Here is an 18,789-nt window from a genome sequence, read left to right as displayed (position 1 = left end):
CCTGCCCACGTCAGGCAGGAGAGCTCAGGCCCCAGCATGAGCTGGCAACAGGCAGAGCAGGGAGGCTCTCTTGGGAGCCCCTGCCTCCCGCTGCCCCTGAGTCTGCATTTCTGAAGGTTATCAGCCATCATGTCTAAAGACCCTGCCACCAGACAACTTTGATGGGTTTCACGGATGGGAAATGGAATCTTTGTTAAAAGATTTCTTCAGAATCACAACCCACTTGCTTTATCCACTGACAGGGAAATGCCAAGGATGCTCACTACCATCATTGCCTACTGGAAATGCCTGGTTTCAAAGACAGAAGCTCTTGCTATTAGAAGGGGCGAGCAAGTGCTGGGGTGGATCCCAAGGTGGGAGTTTGACTCACTTGAGGATGAGGGCCATGGTCTCCTTCCTGTCCTTCCCCTGGAATGGCAGCGACCCTGTGAGCATCTCGAACTGCAGAGCAACACAGAATGGGAGCAAGTGTTCAGACCAAGCCCACCGCCCAGTGGACAGACCCAGACGGGCAGAGTGTGCCCGAGTTCATGTGGCCACTCAGAAGCCTGGTCAGTTACATGCGGGCGCTGGCCCACGTGCTTGCTTAGAACAGAGCCACATGGTGGGGCTCGGCATTCAGTGTGGAGATGGATGGGCGGGCGATGGTTAATAGCTCCACGGCAGGGAGCGGGGGTCAGTGCCAGGACGGGGACCTGCAGAGGCAGCAGGACATGGCCACACACCTTCCACGGGGGTGACTGAGGACCCGTCCTTCCCTGGTGGGGGCAGTGGATTTGCTCGGCGAGGAGGAGGCACGGCAGGGGAGGGGAGAGAGAGCTTTCAGTCCAGATCGAATGTGAGGATCCCTGTGGACTCTGAGAGGTGTGCAGACTCATCACCCGGACGACCCTCCTCCTTCACCCTACTGTGATCCCCCGGCCCAGCGGTCACGAGACACTGAATGTGGAGCGGACGGGCCCCTAAGTGGGTAATTCAGGATGGAGTGTCCTGGGCCCGAGAGCAGGGTGGCCGGACAGTCCCTGCGGTGAGGACCACGGCAGACAGCAGGGGTGAGAGGCCAGCCTCTCTGGGCCACTGTCTCCAGGGTTGGGGGCCACTTCTCGGGACACAGGGGTCAGGTGGCCGGGGCGCCCAGGCCCACTCTGCTGTCACTGCCTGTGGACCCTTGGGGCCCAGATCTTCCTGGGCTGGGGACCCGTGAGGGTCTCCCCTGTGCCCGGCAGACCCTCGCAGAGACAGGTGTTCATGACACAAGATGAGATGCTTGTGTTCATGAGCCAAGATGAGGCCAAGTGCCAAGAGGACACAGCGCGAGCGTCTCCTCCGGGCCCTCCTCTCTCTGCTCTGCCTCTCACGTCTCTCCTCCCTTGGTCGTTTCTCATTTCATCTTCCTTTCTGTCTTCACTGTTCCTTTTTTTCCTTTCAGTCTCTCCATTTATTAAACATGCAATGATTTTGACCAGAAAACAGCATGTAAGGCATATTTTATCTTCCTGGGATAGATTTTATGCCCGTTGTCTTAATATACAGAGACACAGACGAGGTGGACGGCATGTCCCGGCTCCCCCAGAAGCCTCACAGCGCTAACGCCAGCTGGCTCTGCTGGGTGTGGTTTTGTGTGCAGTCTTCTGTGCTGGCTGCTAAGATGGTCCTTCTCCCTGGGCTCAGGCCAGCCTCCTGCTCCGCTAGTGGTAAACATCAGGTACCCAGAGGCACGCGTGGCGTCCTGTGACTTCAGAGCTCCGGGCACGGGCTCCCGGGGGAACCACTGTGCGGTCTCTGGTGAGCCCAGTGTACACCCTAAAGGCTTTGAGAGTGTAGGGACGGGGTCCAGGGACGGGAGGAAGCTGGTGGCCCTCAGGGAGCCCACCCCGCCCTGTGCTTCTCAGGGGGATGGAGGGGTTCGGGGGGATGGAGGGGGATGGAGGCTGAAGAACCAGAATCACTCCTGAAGATGCAGAACTGTGACCTGGGACCGGGAAGCCCATGTCAGGAAGGTGATACCAAACTTCTGGTAAAATCTGCAGTGAGGGTGCTGACACCCTGCGCCCACCCCCACTGCGCACCCTCCGACAGGCTGATGGGGAAGCACCCACGTGAACGAGAGCAGAGCTGCGGAGGTGGTTACCTTGCAGGGGAGAAGCCAACCTGACGGTCTCACTGATGTGTCTAAAGAGAGACGGCTGGTCAGAAGGGACAGCTGGACGTCCCATCTCAGGGGCCTTTGCTGGGAAGATGGACTGCGTCTCAGCTGAGGCCGCTCAAGGTCTAAATAACCACGAACACAGCGAGCCTCACCAGCGCCCTGGCAGCCAGCACTCATGGGGCCCGCGTGAGGCCAGGCGCTTGTGTCAATTGCCTTGCCTGGATTAACCTGCATCATTTTCTGTGACTGTTTGGGGAGCAGCCTTCTCATCACAGTGTGACTTCTTTGTGAGTGGCTGGAGGAGAGAGATCACACTGACCCTGGAGGCGGGGGCGCTGCCCAGGGTGGTGGGTGGTCTCTTCTGGACACCTGTGCCCTGGCGTCCAGGCTGAGGCCGTGGGAACTGACTGCCACCCCCCTGGCCCCCGAGCTGGTTTGACCTGTCTGCCCTGCAGACAGAGGTCAGGGGTCTGTGCTGACAAGTCCCATCAGCCCGCACTTCTGAGTCTGCAGCACCAAGGGCCAGAACCTTGAGATGGAGTGAGCCTCCTGGGTACCAGCTGGAAGGCACACAGGTGACACCCTGCAGGACACAGGCCAGAGGTCCTGTGGCCAGGGTGTGAGGCGTGTGCTGGAAAGAGGCAGCCGAACAAGCTCCGTGGAATCTCCGAGAATTCCTGTCACTCGGTCTCCTCGTTCGTTACACGCACAAGGAGGAGGGGGCTGGACCACCCGGAGAGGCGACCATGCTTCCCCCATCCAGCGTCAGACCCGGGAGCCTCCGAGGTCTGGTTCCTGCTGAGGGCATGCAAGCACGAGGGGCCGCCAGCCCGGGGCCCGGTGCAGGGGGCGGGACGGGGGCAGGGGACAGGGAGGGCTGAGGACAGGGGGCCGTGTGGGCCAGCCCCACTTCTGCCGTGCCTAGGGGATGGCCCGTCCAGACGGTGTTTGCCGCCTGCTCTGCGAACACACGATCCGAAGAAAATCCACGTTTCTAGACGTAGATGTAAAAAAGCTCCACCCATGTGTTTTGGTTCGTGGTGACTTTTACGACTAAATGGAGGGATTCTGTGATTGAAATAAGAAAAATGTCTTTAATCTGGAAATGACCGCACCCTTTCAAATAATGTTAAGGGCATTAAGGATCAAGGAGTTCTGACTCTTCACACATCTGTATCCTTAGCTGAATCCCTGCCCTGTTTCCCGATGCTGGGAGCCTGGGGAGGACGGGGGGGAGGCTGCCAGGAAATGCCAGGCTCGGGGACGGATGAGTCACACAACGGGCATTGTTTTCCTGGGCTGTTCCCGGATCTCTGAGCTCCGGGGATGGGCAGGCACACAGGGGCACAGCGACCCGGGCGCCTGCAGACTGGGTGTCCCACCGCGAGCACGCCGTACCATGAGCACGCCGAAGGACCACCAGTCTGCGCTCTGCGTGTGGCCCCGCCGGTTCACCACCTCGGGCGCCATGTACTCGATCGTCCCGCAGAAGGAGTAGGCTCTCTTGTCATGGTCAATGGCCTCTTTACTCAGCCCGAAATCTACAGGGACACAGGACACGGCGCTCAGGCCCCTGGCTGCCCAGCCAGCCCTCCCCCCGCCGCCCTCCTGGGGCCACGCTGCCCGCAGAGGCTGAGCCAGGCCCCGCGCCTCCCCATCAGAGTCTGTCGGAATGAACACGTCCAGGGAGTGCTCGCAAGGGTACCGGGAGCCTGTGTTCTGATGCCCGACGCCACTTCCCCAGAGGCCGTTTTTGGCAGGACACCCGAGATGTCGGCGGCCCAGGGGAGAGGCTCTGGGGCTGCTCTGATGGACGGGAGGGAGAGGACCCCTGTTCCAAAGAAAGGGACCAGAAAGGGGTCACGGGCAGAAGGGTGCTCAGGAAGGTGGCCCCCAGTGGTGAGGCATGAAGTGGAAGACAGACAAGTCTGATGGGGCTTCAGAGCTCCTGCCGTGGATCACCGTCCCCAGATCTCATCCTCAAAACCAGCCAGGGGTGCCGTCCTGCCGCACTCATGTTATCGCACCCAGAGGGTGGGAGACACCGTGAGCACGTGGTCCTGAGATTACAGACCCCTCCAGTTCATCGTCTGTGAACTTCATGTTACATCACCTCCTCCCGGGCCGAGTAAGGACCAAGAAAACCCACAGCTAAGACAGCCTCCCTGCCACCCACGTGGGTCTGACACTCACTGCCTAAGTGCCTTGCTCTGCACATCAGAGTCTCGGGGGCTTGTCTGTCATTTGTGCCAAAATGACAAATCATGACAAATGACGAACTTGGGGTCGCTAATAAATAACAGAGACAGCAATGACTGCATCAGAAGAAGCCAAAATCCTCTGATCGAGCCCCCCCAGGTCGATAGGTGGCCAATATGCTGCTGATGAAGAGCAGAGAAACAGCTCCAGAAAGAACAAAGCGTCTGGGCCAGAGCGAAAACGATGCCCAGCTGTGGATGTGTCTGGTGGTGAAAGTCAAGTCCAAGGCTATAAAGAACAGTATTGAGTAGGAAACTGGAACGTTAGGTCCATGAATCAAGGTAAATTGGATGTGGTCGAGCAGGAGATGCCAAGTGTGAACATCAACATTTTAGGAATCAGTGAACTAAAATGGACTGGAAGGGGTGAATTTAACTCAGATGACATATCTACTGCTGTGGGCAGGAATCCCTTACAAGAAATGGAGTAGCCATCATGGTCAGCCAAAGGGTCTGAAATGCAGTACTTGGATGCAATCTCAAAAATGACAGAATGATCTCTGTTCGTTTCCAAGGCAAACCATTCAACATCACAGTAATCCAAGTCTATGCCCCGACCATTGATGCCGAAGAAGCCGAAGTTGAACGGTTCTATGAAGACCGACAAGACCTTGTAGAACTGACACCAAAAGAAAACCCTATGATATGACACATACATTTAGTGTGGCCGCTCCTGCTTATTCCAGCCACCTCTGTACACGTGTGCACATGTGGGGTTTATATAACACACGTGTGCCAGTTCCTCACTCAGCAAAGAAAACTGGACAGGTGTTAGCAGAACCTTAAATCTCCACAAAATGCCTGGCTGGCACTTCTGAACTGTTTCAGCTGGCTGCGGAAGTCAGGTTTAGGTTCTCGGCTTTTAGCGTTCATCTCTTCTGCTGCCCTCCACGGGGGCAGCACAGAGGCACCAACAGGTCAAAGTGGACTCGGTAGCAGGTCACGCCAGTGGACACTGCAGGCGCCCCCCAACCTGTGACCCCCTGCCTCGAGGGTGCCTCTGAAGGGTGTGTCATATTAGTGCTGTGTTCTCACGCATAGTTCAGGAGAAACTTAAAAAGTCTGCTTGACATTAAAGAGAAGCTACTGTCATTACTCTGTGCTCTGTGCTGGGGTGGGGGGCCATCAGGAGTGGGGTGAGCCAGCCCAGAGGAGAGAAGAGACGGCAGGGAGGCCACAGCGCCTGGGGCCCCGGAGCACGCACGAGGAGGCTCTGACGGCAACTGGGGTGCAGCGCTGGCCCCCGAGCAGGGACAGCCGCCTCCGGAGGTGAGGGGGAGCACTCGTGAGCGGCCGGCTGGCAGACGCAGGCAGTGGGTGTGCGTGGAGGCCAGGCCAGGACGTGGTCAGTGGGGGGCCAGCGGAGCAGCCCCCACAGACATCCACGCCCCAACCCTGGAACCTGTGGACGGGTCACCTGACCGGGCCCTCCCTGCAGGAGTGACCAGGTGTGTGTCCTGAGACAGACACTCACCTGGGGCTCCAGGATGAAGCTCAAGGTCCTCCTCTGGACAGGGAGACACGGCCAGGGTCAGAAAGAGAGGGGAGCTGACCACTGGCTCCAAAGGAGGGAATGGGCAGCATGCCAAGGGAAGTGGGCAGCTGGAGGGGTGATCAGACCGTCCTCCCGGAGCCTCCACAAGGGAGCCCGGCCCTTCTGACCTCAGCCCAGTGGGACGGGTTTGGGCTCCCGGCCACCAGAGCTCTAAGACGATGAGCTGGTGCTCTTGTAAGGCTGGGAATGCGACTCAGCAAGAGGAAGCCAGTACTGCGGGGGTAAGGGAACGAGGCGGGTACTCGGTCCCACCGAACCGAGTGGCGGCAGGAGGGGTCTGAGGTTTCAGCGGGGTGACGCCCTTGCAGACATGCTGAGATGAGATTCTGGAACAAAACATCCAGTGACACTGAGGGTCAGCAGGAAAGGTGCTAGAAGGGTCTGCGGTCAGAAGGAGAGAAGGAAGGAGGGCTGGCTGGGAGCTGTGACTTCCCTAGTAAGACAGGCACACACAGAAGGAGCCGCGGCCACGGGGATGCGTGTGCACGCACTGGTGACAGAGGGCCTGGGCTCTGGGCTGGTGCCCCGTGTACCAGGGCCGGGATGAAGTCAACGGCAGGGGCGGGGGAGACTTACACACCTGTGATCTTAATATGCCCCTCTTCGTCCAGGAGGATGCTGGAAGAAAGGGGAGGAAAACAGATGTTTTGAGATGAGATGCACAGGCCCCAGGGGACCCCCCCAGGCCCCGGGGAGCGGTCTCCATGTCGGGGGTGGGGGGGTGCCTGCTGGCCCCCCGGCCGCTGCTTCTCTGGTCAGCAGTTTCCGCTGGGTCAGGCTCACACAGGCCCTCGGGGTATGGAGGCAGGGGGCAGCCCTGTGCCCTTCACGGGGGATGGCAGGTCTGAGACCTTCTCGAACCCAGGGGGACGGTTGGGCCCCCCGCCCCCAGGACTGCCTGCCCTGTGAGAACAGGGCTGAGAGGGGCCAGGAGCGCCTGAGCCCCTCAGGGAGCTCCCGTCCCAGGCGGGCGCTGGCCGGCCGAGCCCGCTCCCTCTCCCCGGATCTCTCTGGGAGCCCTGTCCCGGCTCTCAGGACCAACCCCGAGGGCCAGGGGAGTCTGTGAGACCACAGGCTGGCCCCCGGCCCCGGCCCTTGTCACCAGCACGGGCCACCTGCGAGCCCCACCGGGAGCCCCCCCCCGCCGCCCCCGGCTCTCTGCCAAGGGGCCGGGCTCGCTCCCACGGGGGGCACAGAGGGGCTGGAGGCAGGCCAGCGCCCCTCGAGGCCCTGCTCCAGGCTGCAGCCCACGGCTCCCCGGGGGCTTCCGGTCTGTCCGCCTCGCTCTTCACTGTAACTAAACCCTGCTCCCCCAGCGCCTAGGAGGTGCCAGCCCAGCTCCAAAGAGGCCAGGATGAGGACTGTGAGGACTAAGAGGTGGCACCTTAAGCACATTTGGGCCAGGGAGGAAGCTGGGACATAGGTCAGCAAATGGACGGTCACCAGGAGGACACGGGGCTGAGGGAAGTGTCGGTCACAGCCGGACGACTCCTGTGTGATCCCACTTGCGTGGGGACCCAGCGCGGTCAGGTCCGCAGAGACGGAGAGCGGGGGGAGGGTGCTGGGGGCTGGGGGTGGGACATAGTGTTTCCACGGGGACAGAGTGTCCGTTTTGCAGGATGGAGAGTTTGGGGATGGAGGGTGGTGATGTACAACCGTGTCAGTGCTCTTGACATGATTAAACTGTGCCATTGAAGGTGGTCAAGATGGCCCATTTTATGTTATATTCACCTAATCACAATTAAAAAATAATCAGCCATGGGATTAAAAGTAATGCCCACTATTTTATGGAAAAGGGCAGGAAAAATTTACAGCATGTAACTGAGATGACAATTTATAATGAAAGAAGCAAATGTTCTCATCTTTGCTTCTCAGTTACACCTAACCTTTGCCCCAGAAGGGAGCAACTTTCAAGATTAACTCCCTACTAATTCTCGTTGACAACAAAACCCTTGCTCTTCAGTCTGCAGTGACATATTACCACGTCTAACTGTCCGGATCTCTCTGACCCTTACCGAGAGGGAGACTCGGGGCGCTGCCCTCCTGGGGGCCCAGGGCTCAGAGCAGGGTGACAGTGGCCCAGTGCCCGCGATCTGAAGGCGGCATTTGCAGGGCGTGGGGACGCTCAGGAGAGGGCCTTTCACGGTCATTTACACATTCATCATTTACACGTGCGGCCAGAGATGCTCTGCCCAGTGGGCAGTCAGGCTGATGCCGGGTGTGGGTCTCAAGCAAACGCACTTTGCATCAGAGACATACACAACGTTCCTGGTCTCTGGGCAAACCCAGGTGCTTCCGTCAGCGACGGCTGCGTCTCAGAGCAGGGTGTGTGTTTTCCTCAGGCCACGGCAGGGGAAGGAGTAAGAGACGGAGAAGAAGGCGGGGAGATTCACTTCCTGTGCCCTCGGGGCCTGGGTTGCCTTGAGCCCCACGCTTTGGGGTCCCACCAGGCCCCACCTCATCCAGCGGCAGGTGTGGACCTCAGTCTACGAGGAGATAGGGGTGGGTTGGGGGGTTGTTATTAACCACTTCAGAGGGTTGAAAAATCACCAACTCCGCAGCAGGGACCACTGAACTTAAAACAGCAAGCACCCTGTAGACCCCTCCTTTTCAAGTGGGTCCCTCCTAGACTGTGCCAGCTCTGCACAGAAAATAGCAGGAAAATGCCTGAAATAAGAACATTACTATTCGGGGGGACTTTGACAAAATTTAGACTGGATTAGCAAAATATCCTAGAAACAACATTACAGATGATCGTTGCCAAAGATACAGGAATCTATTTGGGATCTGGGCTGGGAACCTGGCCCACTGTCTTTTAGAAAGCCCTGGAACAGCTCATCTGACTCGTCACCTAGAAACGGGCCCGCTGAGGCAGCTCAAGGGCTTCCAGAGCCTGGAGGTGGAGGTGGGCCGGAGGCCAACCCGGAGGAGGGGGTGTGGGGGGGACGTGCCCACTGCAGGACGGGCCCCACCTAAGAAGGGGGACAGCAGGTGTGGCTGGAGGAGTGGAGGGTCACCTCCTACCTGCCCAGCCTCCCCTGAACCACAGGGGTGAGGCCCGGCCCGCCTGTCTCCTGGGCGGGGGCTGTTCGGAGGGTCAGGGGGAGGGGGCGGGGCCATCGCACACGTCTCAGCACAAGCCACGCCTGCGTCTGCCCCTTTCCGGGGGCGGGCAGCTGGAATCGCTGCGTGTGGGGGCGGCACCGGGACGTCCCCAGCCTCCCACCTGACGTGTGCTCACAGCGGAACAGGGACAGGGTGAGGTCTCTGGGGCAGCACGGGGGGTGGGGGAGGGCGGGGGGCTGCTCACTTCTCTGGCTTCAGGTCTCTGTAGATGATGCCCAGGCCATGCAGGTGGTCCAAGGCCAAGGCCAGCTCCGCCAGGTAGAACTTGACGTCCTCCTCCGTGAACATCACCTGCAGGAGACAGAGGAGACTCAGCCTGCTTGGTCTGCCGGGTGTAGAGAGCAGGACACAGTCCCCTGAGGCCCGCCCTGAGCCCTGAGCACTGAGACCCGAGTCCTGAGCCCTGAGCCTCAAGCACTGAGACCTGAGCCCCGAGCCCTGAGCCCTGAGCCCAGAGACCTGAGCACCGAGTCCCGAGCACTGAGTCCCGAGCACTGAGACCTGAGCCCTGAGACCTGAGCCCTGAGCCCTGAGACCTGAGCCCCGAGCACTGAGACCCGAGTCCTGAGCACTGAGCCCCGAGCACTGAGACCCGAGTCCTGAGCACTGAGTCCCGAGCACTGAGACCCGAGTCCTGAGCACTGAGTCCCGAGCACTGAGACCTGAGCCCCGAGCACTGAGACCCGAGTCCTGAGCACTGAGTCCTGAGCACTGAGACCCGAGTCCTGAGCACTGAGCCCTGAGCACTGAGACCTGAGCCCTGAGCCCCGAGCACTGAGACCTGAGCCTGAGCCCTGAGCACTGAGACCTGAGCCCTGAGACCTGAGCCTGAGCCCTGAGCACTGAGACCTGAGCCCTGAGCACCTGAGACCCTGAGTCCTGAGCACTGAGACCTGAGCACTGAGCCCTGAGCACTGAGACCCGAGCACTGAGACCTGAGCCCTGAGCACTGAGACCTGAGCCCTGAGCCCTGAGCCCCGAGCACTGAGACCTGAGCCCTGAGCCCCGAGCACTGAGACCTGAGCCCTGAGCACTGAGACCCGAGCACTGAGCCCTGAGCCCCGAGCACTGAGACCTGAGCCCTGAGCCCTGAGCACTGAGACCTGAGCCCCGAGCACTGAGACCTGAGCCCTGAGCACTGAGACCCGAGCCCCGAGCACTGAGACCTGAGCCCTGAGCCCTGAGCCCCGAGCACTGAGACCTGAGCCCTGAGCACTGAGACCCGAGCACTGAGACCTGAGCCCTGAGCACTGAGACCCAAGTCCTGAGCCCTGAGCCCCGAGCACTGAGACCCGAGCCCTGAGCACTGAGACCTGAGCCCCGAGCACTGAGACCTGAGCCCTGAGCCCTGAGCCCCGAGCACTGAGACCTGAGCCCTGAGCCCTGAGCCCCGAGCACTGAGACCTGAGCCCCGAGCACTGAGACCCTGAGCCCTGAGACCCTGAGCCCCGAGCACTGAGACCTGAGCCCCGAGCACTGAGACCCGAGCCCTGAGCACTGAGACCCGAGCCCCGAGCACTGAGACCCGAGTCCTGAGCCCTGAGCCCCGAGCACTGAGACCCGAGCCCTGAGCACTGAGACCCGAGTCCTGAGCCCTGGGCCTCGAGTACTGAGACCTGAGCCCCGAGCACTGAGACCCGAGTCCTGAACCCTGAGCCCCGAGCACTGAGACCTGAGCCCTGAGCACTGAGACCCGAGTCCTGAGCCCTGAGCCCCGAGCACTGAGACCTGAGCCCCGAGCACTGAGACCCGAGCCCTGAGCACTGAGACCCGAGCCCCGAGCACTGAGACCCGAGTCCTGAGCCCTGAGCCCCGAGCACTGAGACCCGAGCCCTGAGCACTGAGACCCGAGTCCTGAGCCCTGGGCCTCGAGTACTGAGACCTGAGCCCCGAGCACTGAGACCCGAGCCTGAGGCCTGAGCCCCGAGCACTGAGACCTGAGCCCTGAGCACTGAGGCCTGAGCCCCGAGCACTGAGACCTGAGCCCTGAGCACTGAGACCCGAGCACTGAGCCCTGAGCCCCGAGCACTGAGACCTGAGCCCTGAGCACTGAGACCCGAGCACTGAGACCCGAGCCCCGAGCACTGAGACCTGAGCCCTGAGCACTGAGACCCGAGTCCTGAGCCCTGAGCCCTGAGCACTGAGACCTGAGCCCCGAGCACTGAGACCCGAGTCCTGAGCCCTGAGCCCCGAGCACTAAGACCTGAGCCCCGAGCCCTGATCCCCGAGCCCTGAGCCCAGCTCCGCTCTGAGACCATGGCAGTGACCAGGCTCTTCCAGCCCCTACAGCAGAAGCGTGAGTTCTCTTCACAGTTTCAGGACCAGTGAATCCAGGGGCTCTTCTCACAAAGTGACTCGACTTGTAGGGGGAACACCGGGCTGGGTCCCCTCCTCCAGTTTCTCTTGCTCCTCAAACCACCTGGCTTGGGAGTGTGTTTCTGGGTTTATGTTTCAATACAAGTGCCTGGGATGTTCAGTTCAGTTGCTCAGTCGTGTCTGACTCTGCGGCCCCATGGACTGCAGCTCGCCAGGCCTCCCTGTCCATCACCAACTCCCGGAGCTTACTCAAACTCATGTCTATGGAGTTGGTGATGCCATCCAGCCATCTCATCCTCTGTCGTCCCCTTCTCCTCCTGCCCCCAATCCCTCCCAGCATCAGGGTCTTTTCCAGTGAGTCAGCTCTTCACATCAGGTGGCCAAAGTACTGGGGCTTCAGCTTCAGCATCAGTCCTTCCAATGAATATTCAGGGCTGATTTCCTTTAGGATGGACTGGTTGGATCTCCTTGCAGTCCAAGGGACTCTCAAGCATCTTCTCTGCCTGGGATATACCATTTTATTATAATACAACCAGCTAAACCATGCTGTGAAGGTTGACGTAAACAGGCCTGAAAGATTTCCTGAGACCACGTCTTGAATCTCATTTCTCCTCCTTCAGACCTCACATCATTCCCCCTTGGGTTACGGACGAGGAGCCGCTGTCTCTCCGAAGCAGACAAGTCCACCAACACGACCCCCTCATGTGTCGGCAGGTGCCTCTCTCGGGGAGGCTGGTGGGAGAGGGATCCTGGCTCAGCTAAAACACGCTCGAGGCCACGGCACCCAGCAGACCTCAAGGTCATTGCCTCGCACGGTCTCCCTGTCCCTGGTGGCTGTGAGAACCAGCACGCAATTCTGCAGCTACCTCACCAGCAAGCCGGATGCTCCCATAAAGTGCGTCTCTAGCTACACCATGAGAAGTCAGTGTCACAGAGACCAGAAATCCATGTCATGACTGAACTCCCTCTGAAAATCAGTGCACCATCAGAAGGCTGCCTGGGAAGCTGGGGCCAGGATATGGGTCGTTCGGGGAAACAAACATGACGACATCAGGCTGGTGCAGGTGGAGCTCGGCCCCTTCACAAAGGGGACGCCTCCCAGTGGGGCCGGGACATGCGCCCCAAGTCCTGGACAGAAGCATCAGGGTCCCGCCAACCCTCGCCGCCCCTCCGGCCTCTGGAATCGCTTGTTTGGTCTCCACGCTCGACCGGCACCTCCTTCCCTGGCTGGGTCTTTCTTTAAATTGGCCAACACACTCGGGGTTTCTCTGTCATCAGATGCTGCTGGCTGTCGGGGTTCCCTACGCCCGATCGTCCCCACTTCTGGACATGACCACACGGGCGTGCCTGCAGTCCAGGCTCACAGGTGCTGTTTCCCCTTCTCGGCTGTTCTTAGGACTCAGCTCAGGACGGCCTCCAAGTTCAAATGACAAAGAGTTTCTCTACGGGAATGAAACACCCACGGGGGTGAGTTCTTGAAGGAGTCAGCGCTGAGACCGACACTCACAAGGATGCTGTCCAGTGGACTTGGGGAAAACAATGGAGAGAAAATACTTTTTCACGTAGGGTTGGGGTTAGGGTGACACTCATCTCCTGTGTGTCCATGAACTCAGAGACCCTGTTGAGCCCACGCTGGACAACTTCACTTCCACTCTGAAATAAAGGGTCTTACAGGAAACTTACGTGTTCCCACTGGGAGCCATGATAGGGTTTTTTGCTAATCGTTGTTGCCTTTTTGGTCCAGAAGCCGAACAACAGGGTGTGTCACATTGGACGTGGCCTGGCTTTTTGTAGACAAGGGGGAAGGAGCAAATCAAGAGGCGTCAGGCGAGAAACGCCAACCTCAGTGATCCCGCCTCTTTGGGAACCGAGCTTGGCTGGGAGGCGGGTTAAGGGACCCAGAGGGCTTTTGGAGAACTTGGACCTGATTCTTCAGCCACGCTTTCAATCGATATCACAAAGAGCCCGATACATCAGTTGTGCTGTGACCTGGGGGTCCCGTGGGAGATGGAGGGACGGGGCAGCCTGAGGTCTCGGGGACCCCACCCTGCTCCACCGCGATCAACTGCTCACTTCAGAGTGTCAGGCGGGGTGGACGGCTCTCTCTGTGCCCGTGGGCTGTGAGGAAAGGGAGCGTGCAGCTGAACCCTCTGTTAGGCCCAGTGGGAGCCCCGCGGCCGGGGGGAGGCTGCATCAGAGGGTCGCAAACCTGCTAGTGCATCGTGACCAATGCTGTCGCCCTCTTCTCTGTGTGACGGAGACCGCACGGAATTGTCAGGACAAAAAGCCCAGTCACCCCTGCCTGGAGCAGGAGCCTGGGTTTTCCATCCCACGAAGCAGGGGCCAGAGCACTTCCACGCTGAGCCGTGAGACTTTCTGGGAAGTTCCCGTCAGGTGTTGGGCATCAAGGATAAGCCCTAAGGCTGTGCAGGGGTTGGGGGTGCAGGTCTCCCGTCTGCAGCCTTAACCGGACGCGCCTCCCAGAAGTGTGGTCCTTGTGTTAACAGCATCTTCCCACGGTGGAAACTGAGATGCTCTGAAATAGTCTTCCCCACGTAACATAGACAAAGTTTCCATCTGATCTACACAAGGACGTATCGAGAGTTCCACGGGGGTCATGGGAAGAGTCTCTTTTCTGAAGACCCTTCATTGGTGGCTCAGACGGTGAAGAATCCGCCTACAACGTGGGAGGCCTGGGTTCGATCCCTGGGTCAGGAAGATCCCTGGAGAGGGGCATGGCCACCCACTCCAGTATTCTGGCCTGGGAAATCCATGGACAGGGGAGCCTGGCGGCCTACAGTCATGGGGTCGCCAAGAGTCAGACACGACTGAGCGATGAACACTTTCTTCGGGGACAACAGATTTCTTCTCCATGTGACTTGCAAGACTTCTTTAAAACAAGTAACACAGCTATACACACATCACACACCCCACACCATCACACGTGCACATGTATATTGCACACTCACACACACGCCACCCAGCACACATACATGTGCATGCATGTAGACACACACACACACACTCACACAGCCCCCTCCTCCGATCCCTCTGTGTTCCGCAGACTCCAGGCAGTCACCCACAGCCCCCCGCCCCACACCATGTACCTCTTTGGAGAGCCGGGTGAAGAGGTCCCCTCCGCGCAAGAAGTCCAGAATCAGGTAGAGTTTCCCCTCCGTCTGGAAGGCTGCGGACAGAGAGAGGTGAGAGCGTTTTGGGGTCGCAGTGCCTGGGGTGGCTGTCACTCCCCTGGGGCCAGAGCTGAGCGCTGGGAGTCTGCCTGCCTTTGGCTCAGACAGTACCATGTAGTCATTTCAGACGCAGGCCTGGAGCGGGGCGGAGACAGCGTGGGGGGCAGCGCTCAGAGAGAGGGGGTCCATGGCAAGGAGCGCTGCCTGCATGTCTCATTAACAGCCTGATCCCTCTCACGGGGGATCACCTCTCACAGAGGTGACCTCTGCGAACACGGGACCAACTGGGTCTCGTCGGAGGGTCGGCTTTGCTGTGAGCTGCCTGGGGCGGGGCAGGGCGACTGGACCATCCGGGACCACCCTGCCCTTCTATGGACCGGCTTCGGTGCAGCTCAGGGCTCAAGGACGCCCACCACCCGTTCCTCCTCTCAGGGCCGCACTGGGGCTGGGACAGCCTCGCTGCTGTACCTGGGGGCCACAGGGCGCGTGTCCTTGGTTTGGGCCCCGAGGGCCACGGGTATGGGCGTGCAGTCCACGGTTCTGCCCCCGCCCACCACCAGCAAGCGCATGCCTCGGTTGGAGGGGGCTGCGGGCGCGTGAGGGTCAAGAGAAAGTAACGCCCGCGGCCACCGGACGGTCCGTCCAAAGTCAGCAAAGTCAGCACAGTCACAGGGGTCTGTGTCACACAGGGGGTCTGGCCGGAGGGGGCGCTGACAGCTCCACACACTTGGAAACTTCATTTTCTGAACGTCAAGGCCAGAAGCTTATAACGGTGGGCTTTTATAAATGAAGGGCTTCCCTTGTGGCTCAGCCGGTAAAGAATCCGCCTATAATGCAGGAGACCTGGGTTCCATCCCTGCGTTGGGAAGATCCCCTGGAGAAGGGAAAGGCTACCCACTCCATATTCTCGCCTGGAGAATTACATGGACTGTATAGTCCACGGGGTTGCAAAAAGTTGGACACAACTGAGCCACTTTCATTCCACTTCACTTAGAAACGTAAAGCCTCTAACTACACATCCTTTCGTCAGAGGTATGGGGACTCCCACGTGGATGAAAGCTCTGTCTGAGGGCTTGACCAGCAGGTGGAGGACAGGCGCCTTCTGCTCAATCACAGAGGAAACGCAGAGGATGCCTAGAAAATCTCTGTAAGAGCCCAGCTCCTAACTTCTTCAGAAAAACCCCGGAAACCGGCTGAAACCACACCTGGATCGGGTCGAACACCGCAGACCAGCACAGCAGAGGCGGCTGTGTGCTGGGGAGGGGGCGGGGGGCGGCCAGCCTCCCATCCCTGCTGGGGTCGGCGGGTGCCTGCCGCGGCCCCAGGGACCCGGCCACCCCCGGCAGCAGCAGGCTCGCGTCCACGCTGGCTCTTATTATTTCCCCAACAAGCCTCTCTAAACCGTGTTCTTAGAAACGGCACTTCTCAAGCAGAGAGCTGTGCCCTCCGCCTCTCGGCGTGTTCACGCCTTCACTCCCGATTTGGGTAAAAGTCACGGGCGCTCTCTCACCGCGCCGCCTGCCCCGAGCCTCTGTGCCCACGAGGCAAGGGTTTGTCCCTGTTCTGTGCGAGGCTTCACCCACAGCAATCACTCAATTAGCGCTGTAAGCTTTAATGCCGTCTGCCACGATACTGGAGTCACCATCTCTTATTGGTAATTTGAAGATCTCACTTACAGCTTCTCTGAGAAGACAGGACGGCAGAAAGCAAACAAAAAAGCCTCGGGGGGCATCACAGATGTGTGGCCTCAAGAGTCAGAATTATTTCGTTTGAGTCGCAGCTTTCCCTTCTGAGAAATGGAAATGACAACCTACCTGGGAATAAGCTTTGAGGACTCACATGTTTAACATACTTGTCATTACTTAAAAGGCAGGAGATGTTACCATTCTGGTTTAAAGAAACTAGTGGGTCATAAGCATTTTATTCTGAAACAACACAAAAATGTCATAGATTCACCCCAAGTTGGGACTTTTTTTAAAAACACTGTCCATGATAATAATTTAATTAAAGGTAACCCCTCACTCCCTCAGATTAGGTCTTGGAGAGGAAAACAGGGCATCTTCCTGCCCCAGAGAAGAATCTGAGATTTAGGAACTGGGGGAGACAGCCTCCCTTCCCACCAGGCACGGCTGGACGCTGAGACCAGGAGGCCCTTTGACTCTGCTTCAGTTTCCCCTGATTTAGGGGAGGGTTGCTCCGGGTCCTCTCAAAAGTAGGTTATTTACCTGTTTATTTTACTCCATAATGAAGGGATTCCCAGGTGGCACAGTGATAAAGAACCCGCCTGTGATGTAGGCAATGAGGTTCAGCCCCTGGGTTGGGAAGATCCCCTGGAGAAGGAAATAGCAACCCACTCCAGTACTCTTGCCTAGAGACTCCCATGGACAGAGGAGCCTGGTGGGCTACAGCCCATGGGGTCGCAAAGAGCCGGACACGACTGAGCGCACACACACACATACCATAATGAAGCTTTACAATGAAAGGGTGATTCACTTCTGCCAGGATGTCTCTCTCCATCTTTGACCTGACTCGGTCCCGAACTGCAAGACAGAAAAAAACGAAGACTTTCAAAGGCAGGAGTCAGGCTCTGGAGAATCTAAACACAAAACTTTAGATATAGATAACTTCCCATATTTTTTTTTTTTTTTTGGTCACAAACTTCTTAAACAGATACAGAAGTTTACAGAGCAGGCTGAATGGCCACTCCTGAAGCCTCCACCTGGATTCAACAACTGCTCACATTTGAATACATTTTCTCTCACCCTCTCTTCCTCACACATACACACATTTTAGCCAAAAGTCTGATAAAAAACCATCGACGCCATGACCTTCCACCCCAGGTGCATTTATAACATGCTCAGCATCTCCTGAGAACAGGACATTCTCTCACCTAACCCGAACATGCCTGTCCCCCTAAGGAAACTAACCCTGAATACACAACATCATCCAATACCCCATCCACGTTCCAGCCCTGCCTCCAGGTCACCCACAGCTGTTATTTTCCAACACAGGGTTCGGTCAGGGTTCACACGTCACCTCGATGGGTGCATTTCCTTATTGCTTTTGCTTCTAGGATAAAATGGCCCCACATCTTTTTTCCTGCGCTTTCTGTGGGCTTGTTTGCTTAAGTCCAGTTTTCTTGGATTGTCTCCAGGTGTGTCTGATTGTTGCTTTACTGGTTGCTCTAACTCCTATATTTCTCATGAACCAAGGTTAGGTCTGGAGGCTTTTTAAGGTCGAGGCCAAACATATTTGGCAAAAACAGCTCCTGGGCGATGCTGCAGGCCTCAAGGTGCAGTAGACGGGGCAGGGGTGCTGGGCTACCCTTGCGCAGTGATGCTGAATGCCACTGTGTCGAGGTGGGGAGTCATCAGCCTCCCATTGTAAAGATGCACAAGTCGCTCTGTAAGTAATAAATAGCCTGAGGGATGACATTTTGGTACCGGATGATCTGTGGGTTCCCTTACAATTCTTCACCGGTTAGCTTGTGTATGATCCTTGCTTGGGTCATGTAGGGTCACGAAATGCCCATTTTCTCATCTCTGATGGGACTAGACATCAAGAGGAACATCCCTCCTCTCATTCTTCCTGAGGATAACTATGGATTATGGATTTTTAAAAAATGAGTCTGTTGTAACAAATTACAGTAATATTCTTTTCAGTACTGACACTGTCCAAAGTTCAGCCATCTGGGAACACAGATGGAATAAGTTTTGAGGCAAAAAATAAATTAAAAACAAACACAGTCACTGCTTGCGAGTAAGAACAACGCCAAGATTCCCACGAGCAAACTGGTACACCCAGGGCAGTGTCCAGGTGACCTCCTATGGCCCCGCATGTGTGAAGGCAGAAACTCCCCTCGAGAGTTCCTAAGTGTGACAGGTACGATGAATATCACCCTCAGGATGAAGCATTTCAGTCATTCGTTCTTGGCCTTTGACACACACTTACACCTGATCTCTGGCATCGCAGGCAGATTCTTTACCGTCTGAGCCACCGGGCAAGCCCGTTATTTAAGTCCTTCCTAAAGGACGGCTGTAACAGGGGAAAACCCACAAAAATGGAAACTGACAAGCATCGGTGAGGACGTGGAGGAGCTGGCAGGAAGGTAAAATGGTGCAGTCACTGTGGAAAACCGCCTGGCAGCTCCTCACAAAGTTAACCGCAGAAATACCGTATGACCCAGCGAGCCCA

General features: G+C 57.8%; 1 protein-coding gene across 6 annotated transcripts in view; it reads right to left on the bottom strand.

Moving 5' to 3' along the window:
• RPS6KA2 (ribosomal protein S6 kinase A2) overlaps positions 1 to 18,789 on the bottom strand; it is a 332,908-nt gene that overhangs the window by 51,095 nt on the left and 263,024 nt on the right. For all 6 annotated transcript variants that reach the window (XM_020885936.2, XM_070461614.1, XM_070461615.1 and 3 more), the window contains 6 exons: positions 17,055 to 17,135; positions 14,512 to 14,591; positions 9,273 to 9,379; positions 6,543 to 6,580; positions 3,548 to 3,690; positions 371 to 441 (listed from right to left, as the gene is read on the bottom strand). In XM_020885936.2, coding sequence (XP_020741595.1) covers positions 371 to 441; positions 3,548 to 3,690; positions 6,543 to 6,580; positions 9,273 to 9,379; positions 14,512 to 14,591; positions 17,055 to 17,135 — 520 coding nt within the window. The remainder of the gene's footprint in view (positions 1 to 370; positions 442 to 3,547; positions 3,691 to 6,542; positions 6,581 to 9,272; positions 9,380 to 14,511; positions 14,592 to 17,054; positions 17,136 to 18,789) is intronic.

The sequence above is a fragment of the Odocoileus virginianus genome, chromosome 34 (genome assembly GCF_023699985.2).
Source record: "Odocoileus virginianus isolate 20LAN1187 ecotype Illinois chromosome 34, Ovbor_1.2, whole genome shotgun sequence".
Lineage (NCBI taxonomy): Eukaryota > Metazoa > Chordata > Mammalia > Artiodactyla > Cervidae > Odocoileus > Odocoileus virginianus.
This window is presented reverse-complemented; position numbering and strand designations above follow the sequence as displayed.